The sequence below is a fragment of the Macrobrachium nipponense genome, chromosome 21 (assembly GCF_015104395.2).
Source record: "Macrobrachium nipponense isolate FS-2020 chromosome 21, ASM1510439v2, whole genome shotgun sequence".
NCBI classification, from domain to species: domain Eukaryota; kingdom Metazoa; phylum Arthropoda; class Malacostraca; order Decapoda; family Palaemonidae; genus Macrobrachium; species Macrobrachium nipponense.
Window position 1 is genome coordinate 48,715,012 of NC_087212.1, and position 11,859 is coordinate 48,726,870.

General features: G+C 43.0%; 1 protein-coding gene across 1 annotated transcript in view; it reads left to right on the forward strand.

Annotated features, from left to right (window-relative positions):
• Positions 1 to 2,300: 2,300 nt before the first annotated feature.
• The window catches only part of LOC135197472 (uncharacterized), a 41,195-nt gene continuing 31,636 nt past the window's right edge, over positions 2,301 to 11,859 (forward strand). Inside the window, exons 1-2 of the mRNA XM_064224538.1 lie at positions 2,301 to 2,381; positions 8,902 to 9,015. Coding sequence (XP_064080608.1) covers positions 2,301 to 2,381; positions 8,902 to 9,015 — 195 coding nt within the window. The remainder of the gene's footprint in view (positions 2,382 to 8,901; positions 9,016 to 11,859) is intronic.

Genomic DNA, 11,859 nt, shown 5'->3' on the forward strand with positions numbered 1-11,859 from the left:
TGTGGATGTCCTAGCAAAAAAATAAGGGACAATCCACCAATATGATCTCAGCGGCTAAGGCTAGAGTATCCGAATAGCATGGCGATAGGGTGAGGCATGTTGGACGAGGTAGGTAGAAAGGAGACCTGGATCTATACTATGACTACTATACAGTATCAGGAGAAACAATGTTTTCCCGCTGCTACTGCAGAAAATTTTAAAGATTCCAAGGACTTTAGGTAGTGACGTTTAAAGACTGTCGGTGATTTCCATCCAGTATACTTTTTAAGATCCTCGAAGTTCATATGTTGAAAATAGTTAATTGAGGTGGCTACTCCTCTGATGTCATGTGCTTTTGGAAATGAATCAGGAGGTGCTTGTTTAATGAAGTAAAGGATCTGTTGTCTAATTCCTTTTATCCGATAAAGTACCACCTTTTTCTCTCATGAAGAGAGAACCTGAGGATCTTGAGGATGTGCGAGATAGAAAGGCTCTTAAAGTTGATACTGGGCAGAGAGAAGGATCTTGCGGAAGTGGGATGACTTTCCAAGGAGCCCACCTTGCAAGAGGATCTTCATTTTTAGCCAAAAAAACTACGATCCGGAGCAAGCAGAACTTCTTCTGAAGGGAGGAATTCCACATGACCCGCATCTCTGGATAGAGCCGACAGTTCTGAAATTCTAGCTCCTGAAGCTAGGCTTAATAAGAATAACGTCTTTCTAAGAAGCATTATGAATGTACAAGACGAGTTATCAGTATCTGAGGCTAGTTTGAGAACATCATTTAAGAACCATGAGACTGCAGTAGGCCTTTGAGAAGGTCTAAGTCTAGCACAGGCTTTAGGAATAGACGTAAAGTAGGATTCTGTTAGGTCTATCTGGAAACCCAACTGGAAGATCTTCTTCAAAGCCGATTTATGAGTAGTAATAGTGCTAGCTGCTAAACCTTTTTCAAACAAGGGATCTGAAAAAGGATATAGCTAAGTAACTGTCATGGTTGTAGTGTTTGATTCTTTCAGGAAGGAATGCTAATTTTTTCAACAGCTGAGTCATATTGTTCTAATAGTTGACTCTCTCTTATCTGATTCTAGGAAGAGGATGTTTTGTGTGGATCAATGTTAGCATCTTTGTTAGCCACAAACTTCATGAAGTCCATAAAGTTAGGGTCTGAAGAATTCCTGAGGAAGCGAAACAGTCCTCATTTGTACTGATTGGGACAGCTTGGGATTGGGAATCCGTTGAGGTCGGAGACCCAATTCCAGAAGCAGAGGATACCAGTTGCTCTTGGGCCAGTCTGGAGCAATCAGAGCTACTAGTCCCTTGAAAGTCCTCAGCTTGCTCAAGACTTTCAAAAGAAGATTCACTGGAGGAAAGACATAAATTTTTCTCCACTGATTCCAATCTAAACGACAGGGCGTCCGTGGCATAAGCCAGAGGGTCCAGGTGGGGCCACATAGCAAGGGAGCTTGTGGTTTGCTTGTGAAGCGAAGAGATCCACTTGGAGACCATGGGACTCTCCGGCATATCCACTGGAATGACCTGTCGTCCAGGGACCATTCTGATTCCAGAGGGACCGACCGGGACAAAGCGTCTGCTATCACAATTTCTTACCCCCGCCAGGTGAGTGTGGCGGACAGATGCCATTTGTGTTTGTCTGCTAGTGCAAAGATGGCTATCATGACATGGTTCACATGTTTGGATTTGGACCCTCTCTGTTGATGCAATGAACTACCACTGCACTGTCCAAAACTAGTCTTAGATGAGACTTTTTCGGGGGAAGAAGTCTCTTCAGGGTAAGAAATACTGCCATTGCTTCCAAGACGTTTATGTGGAGCTGGCGGAACTGAACTGACCAAGTCCCCTGAACTTGCTTGAATTGAGAATATCCCCCCCACCCGGACAGGGAGGCATCCGTGCGAATGGTTAACACTGGAAGGGGATATTGAAGGGGTACTAGTTTGGCCAGGTTGTTTACTTTGTCATGGACGGAGCTGATTGCGAAGGATCTGTGGAATTACTGACAACTTGTCTCGAGATTTGGCGTTTGCTCTTGATCGCCAAACTCGGTTTATATTCTTTCAGCCTTGCTTTCAGGAGGATGTCTGTCACTGAGGCAAAGCTAAGAGAACCTAGGATTCTTTCCTGGTTTCTCCTTGATGTTTGTTTGCATTTGAGAAATTGTTCACAGACTTGGCTATTTCTTTCCGTTTGACCACCGGGAATTGACAGATTGTGGGAAGACAAATCCCATTGGATTCCTAGCCACTGAAAACGAGACTCTGGAGTAAGTCTGGATTTCGTCTTGTTTATCTGGAACCCCAGATGTTCCAGAAATTGAACTACCTTTTTCGTGGCTTTGAGACATTCCTCGACTGTGGTGCCCAGATCAACCAAATCGTCAAGGTATGCTGCTACCATTATCCCCTGAGTTCTCAATTGTTGAACCACCACTTCTGCTATTTTTGTGAATACCCTGGGGGCTACATTCAGACCGAAGGGCATCACTTTGAATGAGAATGTCTGATTTCCTAGTTTGAAGCCTAGGAATGGGCGAAAGTGCCTGGCTATAGGGATATGATAGTATGCGTCTGTAAGATCGATGGAGCATGTGACGGCTCCACGAGGAAGTAAGGTCCTTACCTGCGAGATGGTAAGCATTTTGAACTTGTCGCAACGAATAAAAAGAGTTTAGCCTTGACAAGTCTAAGATTACCCTTCTTTTGTTGAGCCTTTCTTTGGCAGCTGAATAAGCGACTTGAAATTTTAGATGCTTGACTCTCGCAATAGCTCCTTTCTGAAGGAGTTCCTCGCGTAATCTGTCAATTCTTTGATGGTCCTGATAAAATGATTTGATTGGAGGGGGATCTTTGATCCAACTCCAACCCAATCCCTTGGACACTATGCTCTGTGCCCAATTGCTGAACCCCCACCTGTGACGGAAGAGGAACAGCCTAGCCCTCCTACCTGGGGAGCCTCACTGTTGTTGGGCGGGTTGGCCTCCACGCCCTCCTCTGAACTGCCTTCCCCTTGCCGCTCTTCCTGTGCCACGCTGGCGAAAGTGGCCATCTCGCTCTGCTACCTCTCGACCCTGCCTATTAAAGGGAGGTATGCCTGACCTCATACATAGGGTTGAAGGCGGCTCGAGAGTGTGTAGGAGGTCGAGGGTTGCGACTGAGGAGACAACAGGAGGATGGGTTGGGTCTGTTTTGAGGTTGATGGTTGTCCCTGTTGGGTAACTGGGACGGCCTGAACGAACTGCTGTTGCTGCTGATGTTTTTGGTAAGGTTGGAACCTTTTACCAGACTTCTTGAGTTTCTTACCAGCAGCGGGGGCGGATTCTTGTTTCCTCTTAGAGGAGATACCCCACCTAGCTCTAAGGCTCTGGTTGAGCCTAGCAGCCTCATGGTGCACCTCATTCACAGCGGACTCTGGGAAGAGGTCCGCCCCCCACATGCTGGAAGCCAGGAGTCTATTAGGTTCATGCCTAATTGTGCACTCCTGCAGAACGTGCTTTCGGCAGTTCCTCCTAGCTTGGAAGAAGTCGAAAGCATCCGTCTGAACCGTTTGAAGCTGAGATTTGGCCAGAATCTTAAACATGGTTCGTGCCATACGATAGTGCCGCCATCTCAGTGATAATTAAAGAGTTGAGGGATCTCCCAAACCTAGTTCGAGCATCGAACTCTGCCTGGATCAAGGTATCAGGCAGCCTTGGAAGCTTTTCGCCAAACTGGTCCATTGCGCAGTCTGGTTTAAGCTTACCAAGCGTGAATGTGGCAGGCAAGTTCTCCCACAATTCTCCGAAGGCTGGAAAGAGCGGAGAAAGAAATAGAATCCGCTTCCCTCAGCTGTGGCATGGGCTCATCCTTGAGGACTGCCTGAAGAGTCGCTTCCACTATTTTGGTAGCGAACGGAAGAGAAGCCTCCTCCTCCGTTGCAAAAATAGTGAAAGGACTCTTGAAAGCCTGGAGCTTAGTGTTGGTACACTCCCAGTCCTCCAGGCAGTGAACCCATTCCCGCTGAGCGTGCTCTCTACTATAAAGCACGTTCTCTCTGGAGATCTTGTCCTCCCTAGTGAGGGCCGCCACGGTCAGCCTAGCATATCCAATGAAAAGGCTGAGTCAGTCCCGGAGGATAAAACTCGAAGTTCCTCAATCCTTCGAGTTCCACACTCCGGGACAGAGATCATACCGTCCTTGAATGGAGCGTAAGCGGCCACTCTCCATGGGTTATCCATGGAGAAGGCTGGTAGCGACTCATAAGGAGGTAGCTGGAGAATGCAGCACCTGCTACTGGGGAGACTGGATGAGGAGCCTGAGCAAGCCCAGCTACTCGGTCCTCATTCTCTCTAACTCTGTTAGAGAGATCTTGGATGGACTGGCCCGACTGACTAAGGGTGCTTGACTGCCCGCTGTGCAAACATCTGTTCAAACTTGGTTCCGAGGGCGGAGACCTGCGAGCCTACCATCTCTCCTACCTGTTGCATCACCACTGCTGAGAAGGCAGTGGGATCAAAGGTGCTCGGTCCCGCTACTCCAACCGGCGTTGCCGGAGTGGATGCGGTGGAGGCCAGGAGAAGGCATTGGCTCAGCTGGAGCGCGAGCCTTCTCCTTAGAAGCCTTGCTTCTAGAGCTCTTGGAGTATGAAGAGCTCGGCTTAGCCTTCACCGCGTCAGCATAGGAAGTCGAAGACTTCTTAAACTGAAGAAGACGACGACGACTTCTTAGAAGTCGTCTTATGGAGGGTCTTCTGTTCTCTCTGTCCCTTCACCTTTGGAGGTACAGAGAGAGCGGGAGAGCGGGCGGGCAGGGATCTCAGATCCCGTAAAGCCTTGAAAAGAAGCAGTAGAAGGACAGGAGAAGATCCAGGAGCGCCCAAGGAAACAGACTTGGGCGCCCGACACACCTACCTCAACCAAACAAAATCCTCCGCACCTACTGCCATAGGCTCGATATTCAGGTCCAAAGTAGCGACGTCTGGGACCGGCTCGTGCGTGGCCACGGACCGAACGACTGCTGCACCACTTGCTGGATGGAGGCGATGAGAGGGGCTGCAGAGATAGGGTCAACGTATCCTGTTGATTTGCCACCGGGGAAGAGAAGATCTGAACGGCCAGCTTCTTATCCAAGATGTATGGCTGGCCCTTGGCGGCGTTCTTCCCGAAGCCGCCCACCCAAGCCATTCAGGGTAGCTAGGGCGACTTCCTTCACGGCGGCAGCTGAAAGAGAAGGCGAAATGAAGCTTCTAGTGGCGGGGACGGGGTTTAACAAGCTTATGACTAAGTGTTATTATTAATACGATAAAGAAGTCTAAAATTGACTTACCCCCCCCACCAGCTGACTGACAAGGTCATAGCAGATGGTGCAGGCTTCTGGGTGCCAGACGATCATGGCGTTGTGGGTCGTGGCACACGGGGCGTGAGTCCTGCACTCATCGTGGGCGCAGGGGTCGTACAGTGTCGCATTGCACCCTAGGACCTGACAGTTGGTAGCCTGTAAGTGGAAAGATCATAAGTATCAGGAGAACACTTACAGCCTAACAATTGCTCCGCTGCATGCCGGAGCGAGAAAGTTAGATTAAACCAGAGCCCCACCCGCCATAATACGTGTGGTAACAAGGTGGTTGGAGTTGTCCAAGGCTACGCCAGGAGACAAGAGAAAGAATCCAACCAGGTGTGGTGGTGAGGTATGAAACCACGACGGAGAACGACGGAGATGGTATACACATAGTTAGATGAATACTAAAATTCACCGTAAAAATTAGGGTATATCCTTATATATAACGAAATAATATAAATTTTTTACCCCGTCTACTAGAAGAGTGCCCGGGTAAGAAGCAAGAACTCTCCTCCGGTAGCGGGAAAAAAGGGTAGGATATAGTAGGCAAGCAATAGACCACTAGGATTGACACCCCGCCCGTGGCGGAGCCGGACGAACTATAACCAAAGGTGCCCCGGCTTGCAGCGGAGGCTCCGTTCGTTACAGTGGGGGAAAGGTGGGACTGAGCAATGGGGGGGGGGTTCCCGGCGTGACGCTGGCGGGAGAGAGAGAGAGGGGGGGGGTGGCCTACTCCTCCCGTCCCAACAACTACCCACGCTCGGTGACCCGGTACCCGAGACAAGTGGTCGCCCTATACCCCAGCTGGGAGGAACCCCTGGCCTCCTCAGAGAAGAAGGGAGGAAGGCTACTGAGGTTGTCATGGCAACCAAGGGGTCCCCCACCCCCAGGACCCCTCCCTATACTGGTAGGGAGGGAAGGGGAAGGGTAAGGTGCTATGGAACACTGTGACCGCAAGTGCCTAAAGCCGCGATAGCAACACAACCGTGGGAGGGCCACGTGAACCAGACTGTACCAAAAACACATGGGACATGCACCTAGGCTAGCCTAACACCCTAAATAAAACTAAAATTACATCGTAAAAAGGTGGAAAAGACACTTTTAGTAAAAGAAAAAGAAGCCCAGGAGGAGGCAAAACTGTTTCCGATGGAACAGTTTGACTACTCGGAGCCAGCGATAGCCGATGAAGAGCAAGAGCCGGGATGCTGGGCCAGAAACACAGAATAGCCCTAAATACCAACTAAGAGAAATGGTTAAACGGGCTGACCTAGCTAAAAAGGCGATGTAAAAAAAAAACGATGAACGTGATATAGAAAGCCCATAAGTACAAGAAGTTCCCAGTATGGAAGAACGGGAATTCTTAACATGAGGCAGCATGGTGCCGCCACGAGTCGAGCCGGGAAACCGTATATGACCTATTAGAAGGAAAATACTGGTCCCTGGAAGACTAAAATACGGTAAAATACTACTTATGAGGCACTTAACTTAGCCGATGCGATGGCAGCACGTTCCATGATAATAAGAAGGTAAATCCAAAGATTATACGGCACAAGAGAAAAAAGCGTACAACGCGTACCGTCTAATAATTAAGGATGTCCGCTAGGGGCGCTGCTGTCCGTGGCGTCCCTAGTAGTAGTAGTAGCGGCCGCATCACCCGTTAGTATCAGCTCTCTCTAGTGGGGATTTTGATTGGAAGGTCTAAATGGTGAATGACTCGTGGTAGTGATCCCACTCGCCCCTATTCTCATACCGACACTTCTTTTATAGAGTGAGCGAGTCAGTTTTACTGACATTTTCTTAATTTTGTTTTTCTCTGGTAATTTTAGATTAATTTTGCCTAGAAAGAATGATATTAAGGATACTTTCATAGGCCGACACGAGCTGAGCCCAGAAATGTGTAATCAGCTGTATAATTGTTCGGTAAGACACTACAATAAAAATGATATTTTTATTAGTAAAATGAAGTTTGTTATTGTATACTTACCGAACAATTATGATTATACCCACCCTTCCTCCTCCCCTTAGGTGGATGGACGGGCAGAAAGAATTGGATTCACCTGGGCAGTTGTACCTGGTTCTCCAAGCGAGAGTGGAGGGAGATGACGTCATCACCACCATGTTTGGCGACGCCTAGCGTCGCTAAATTTGAATTTAATCTCCTGCCGCTCGTGGAAATCACGGCTGTATAATTGTTCGGTAAGTATACAATAAAACTTCATTTTACTAATGAAATTTCATTTTTTCCTTAGTCCGCGCGGGTAACTCTTCCGAAAAAATCAGAAATCTTTTCGTGCGATTGTCGAAATGTTTGCACCATTTAAAATTAGCCGTTACGTAAAGTTTTATATATGAAAATGTGCGCAATTTCACGTAAAATACAAAAAAAAATGATTGAAGGTTGTAGCTTTTCTCTTTTTCGAAATATTTGCATATAAATCACGACAAATAGAAAAAAAACCACGTTCTTGGTCAACTTTGACTCTACTGAAATAGTCGAAAAACACAATTGTAAGCTAAAACTCTCACAATCTAGTAATATAAAGTCATTATCTTCATTTGAAACAAATTTGAAGTGTCTAGCACAATATTTAGATTTATGGTGAATTTAAAAAAAAAAAACTCTTTCCCTCCGCGCGCCGATTCGCGGCCGCAAATCTCCGAATGCCTACGTCGCATTCTCCTAATATTTGCTCTTTTTCATATTAGGCGTTTTATAGAGTTTCATATATGAAAATGTGTGCAAATTCATGAAGAATACAAAAAAATATTTGAAGGTTGTAGCTTTTCTCATTTTCGCAATAATTGCATATAAAAAAATTATATATAAAAAATTCGACATTCGGTCAACTGTAACTCGTCCGAAATGGTTGAAAACTGCAATTCTAAGCTAAAACTCTTACGGTATCATAATATTCAATCATTTTTCTTCATTTTGAAACAAATTGGAAGTCTCTAGAACAATATTTAGATTTTATGGTGAATTTTTGAAAAAAACATTTTTTTACATCCGCACGTTACGAATTCATGCATCATTTTGTGATAATATTTTTTCTGTGTTGCTTTGATCGTTTTACAATGTGTTATATATCAAAATGATCGCAATTTAGTGTACAATACAACGAAAAAAAAGATATATCAAAATGATTGCAATTTAGTGTACAATACAATGAAAAAAAGTAACTTGTTAGCTTCAACTGTTTTTTGCGCACAGCTTGATTTGATACAATTATGTATGAATTTGTTTTTTTGCTACCATATTGCATTATTTATATATGATGAAATGATATTTTTTTCTCATTCTGATGGTTTCATACTAAACTTCAGGCAATGACAAAATAAGAAGCCAAATTGAACTCTTAATCTTGAAAACTAAGCTCGCTGTGATTTTTTTGAAAAAATTATTTTTTCCGTTTTTTCCGCTTCCGCGCTCACTCCAAACCCGCCACGGCATACGGGAGACGTTTTGGTTTTTAGGGCTTAGGCGTAAGAGGGTTAAATAACTGGTGGAATGCATGCCTGATGTATTGAGGTATTGTGCAACCGTTATACATAGTTTCAAATTTCACTCAGCACTGTATTTTTATTTTCAGGTAGTGCAGTTCCATCCGAATAGTAATTATGTTGCCACAGGCTCCAGTGATCGCAGCATAAGAATTTGGGATAATCTGAATGGTAGCTGTGTCAGAGTTTTAACTGGTCACAAAGTAAGTATGAGTTTTTCTTTATGAAAAGCTAATTCTTTAGCAATTTTCATTGATTGAACAAATTTTGTTGCTTTGTCATTGCTGCTATTTATTATTTGTAAGTTGTTCCAAAGAGGATACAAAATTTACATTTTATATGGATATACTTTTGGTGAAAGCTGGTCCAGATATGTCACTGTTTCTTTAACTACATTAATGTCAACACATACACTATGCTGGACAGTGAGTATGGATACTGCTATAGAAGTGATTTTACCCCTTTTTTTACTTCCTATTGATTACTTGGGCTGGTTTTGGAATGGAAGGGAATATGTATAGAATTTAGGTCAAAGGCCATGTGCTAGGGCCTATGGTTTTGTTTTTTCTTCTCAGCAAATTGTGGAGCTTCACTGTTCTGTACGAAAGATAGCATAGGCATTGTGGGTGTATGACAGTGTGTGAAGGCACCTAACACCTTTCCATTCCAGAAAACCTTTTCTTGGTAATAAGGCACTCTCTGTTTAAGGATATCTTCCTTACCATCCAACTTTTGACACTGGTAATGGGAGCAGTATTGGATCATGACATTTGATCTGTGATATTCCTTATCCTCCAATTTTTCTATAATCTGATCTCCTGCAGTAGCATCACATATATCTTGACAGAAATACAATGTTTTTAATATTTTGCATCTGGTAATACTTTTCCAAATGATAATTTTATTTCTCTATAATCTGTCAGTGTAATTTCTGATTGTGAATGGCATGAATGCTCATCATTCCTATGTGGGAGATGAGGTCAGTAATTAGAGAGGAAATCACCTATACTAACTGACAACCTGTACCATAAGTAGAGACACAGAAAAATGGAGATAGAAATGCCCAGACTGATACCTTATCAAGATTTATCAGTACCTACAATACCCAAGTGAAAAATGTGTAAAGCTTAGTAGAATATTGCAGAAAAGGCTGTATAAATGCTCTTACTAAAACAGTTTTCTATAATAGATGATGCTGCACTTTGCTAAATTCTACCATATTTGTGGTAGGCCTTTGGCCTATTCCAAGAATAACAGTTAACTGTGTGCTGACCTATTCCATGGTGGAATCATGGAAGCTCCCACAAGGAGGTTCTTGTCATCTCTCCAAAAAGTAAGGTCATCTATCACCTTCTGGCTTTGAGGCACAAGTTATATAGGAGGCACTTTTGAAGCTAGTGCAGTTGGAGTTGCCTGTGAGAGACAAGCTTCTTCAGGAACAACAGGGGACTGAGACCTGTCTGTCCCTGAATTACTGCTTAAGATGTGATTATCTGTACATAATTTACTTTGTTCCAAGTACATTTTCAATTTTCCACATTCACAAATATTAAGCCACTAATATAGTAATTTAATATTGAATTCACTATACGTAACCTTGATATAAGTTATGCCAAAGGAGAATTATAATTGATAAGATGCAAACTTGGGTCTTTGGTTTAGATGCAGTGATAGATAGTTGACTTAGACCAGGGGTGGCCAACCTTTTGTTTCCCATGCACCAATTTTCTTCACTTCTAATTCAGATGCGCCACACAAACTTTAACCCCCTATCAATCCTTTAAGTATGGTAATTTGGACATATTTGGCAGTTGTACATATAATCATTTGATATATATATACTATGCATATATATATGATAGTGTGGACAGATGTAGCAGTTGTAAAGGAAAGGATTTAACATAGATACAAGTTAAACTGTACTTACTTTATTGACACTTTGAATTTGTATTGATGATATTCATTAGTTATTTCCGAAAGTACTAATAAAAATATGTGAACACAATTAGCAGTTTTAAAGAAAAGCAATTTCACATGCAGGAAAAATAAACATAACTAGGTTTAATGAGACTTTTGACTTTGCTTTGCTTTCACCAAATCTGTAATATCAGGAGTTAAATTAGTAACTGAGAGCAACAGACAATTCTTCAGATTTGAATTGATGACTAATAGATGCACATGGAACAATAAAATCAAATGAAAATTATTTCTATGTTTTAGATTTGAACAAATCTCAGTAAAACTCACTTCTAGCTATAAGTTACTTGAATTCTTTTTTGTATTTTTTTTCTAGAAATCAGTATTATTATTAGTATTATTATTTTTTCTTTTTTCATGAGCAGGCATGTTTTTTCTTTTTTTATCTCTGGGGTATAGTGCGCCACTCAAAATCGTGCAATGCGCCACTGTTGGCACATGCGCCGTAGGTTGGCCACCCCTGACTTACACCATCCAAGAAGGGTAGATGCGATGCATATATATCAGTAATAATTCTCCTTGATGTTTAGTTGATTTGATAATAAAGGATATTTGTGGCTTAATGTTGGTGGACTGTGATTTACTTTGCTGTCTGTAAGGTTATTTTATGTGAATGTTTATTCTGATATTATTTAAACTCAAAACACATGCATTTAATTGTTTAAATTTATCCTAAGTTTGAGCATCCTTAATTTTATGTGAACCCTGTCCATCCAAATGCTGTTGTTGCAGTTTTTCTTTTGTCTCTTCTCAGCAGGATTATTTTAGAGTACTTTTATGATTAGTAGCAAGTTTTGCATGACTTGTTCCTTCAATTCTTTCTCTCTGTAATGCATATCAGACAAACACATTCCATATCTGCTCTGTGGAGATCAGCAGCCCTCAGACAACTTAGTTTACTAACAGATTCTTTTGTCTTTTGTTTTCTCCATGATTCCATTTCCCTGAGATTCTTAAAATTTCATCATCAGTGAGGCATTTCTTGTCTTCCGGAAATGTTAGGCTCCCTTCTTTTCCTTTGTTTTCGGTTTGTCTCCATTCATTTGGGTTGGGAATAAACATAAGAAAAT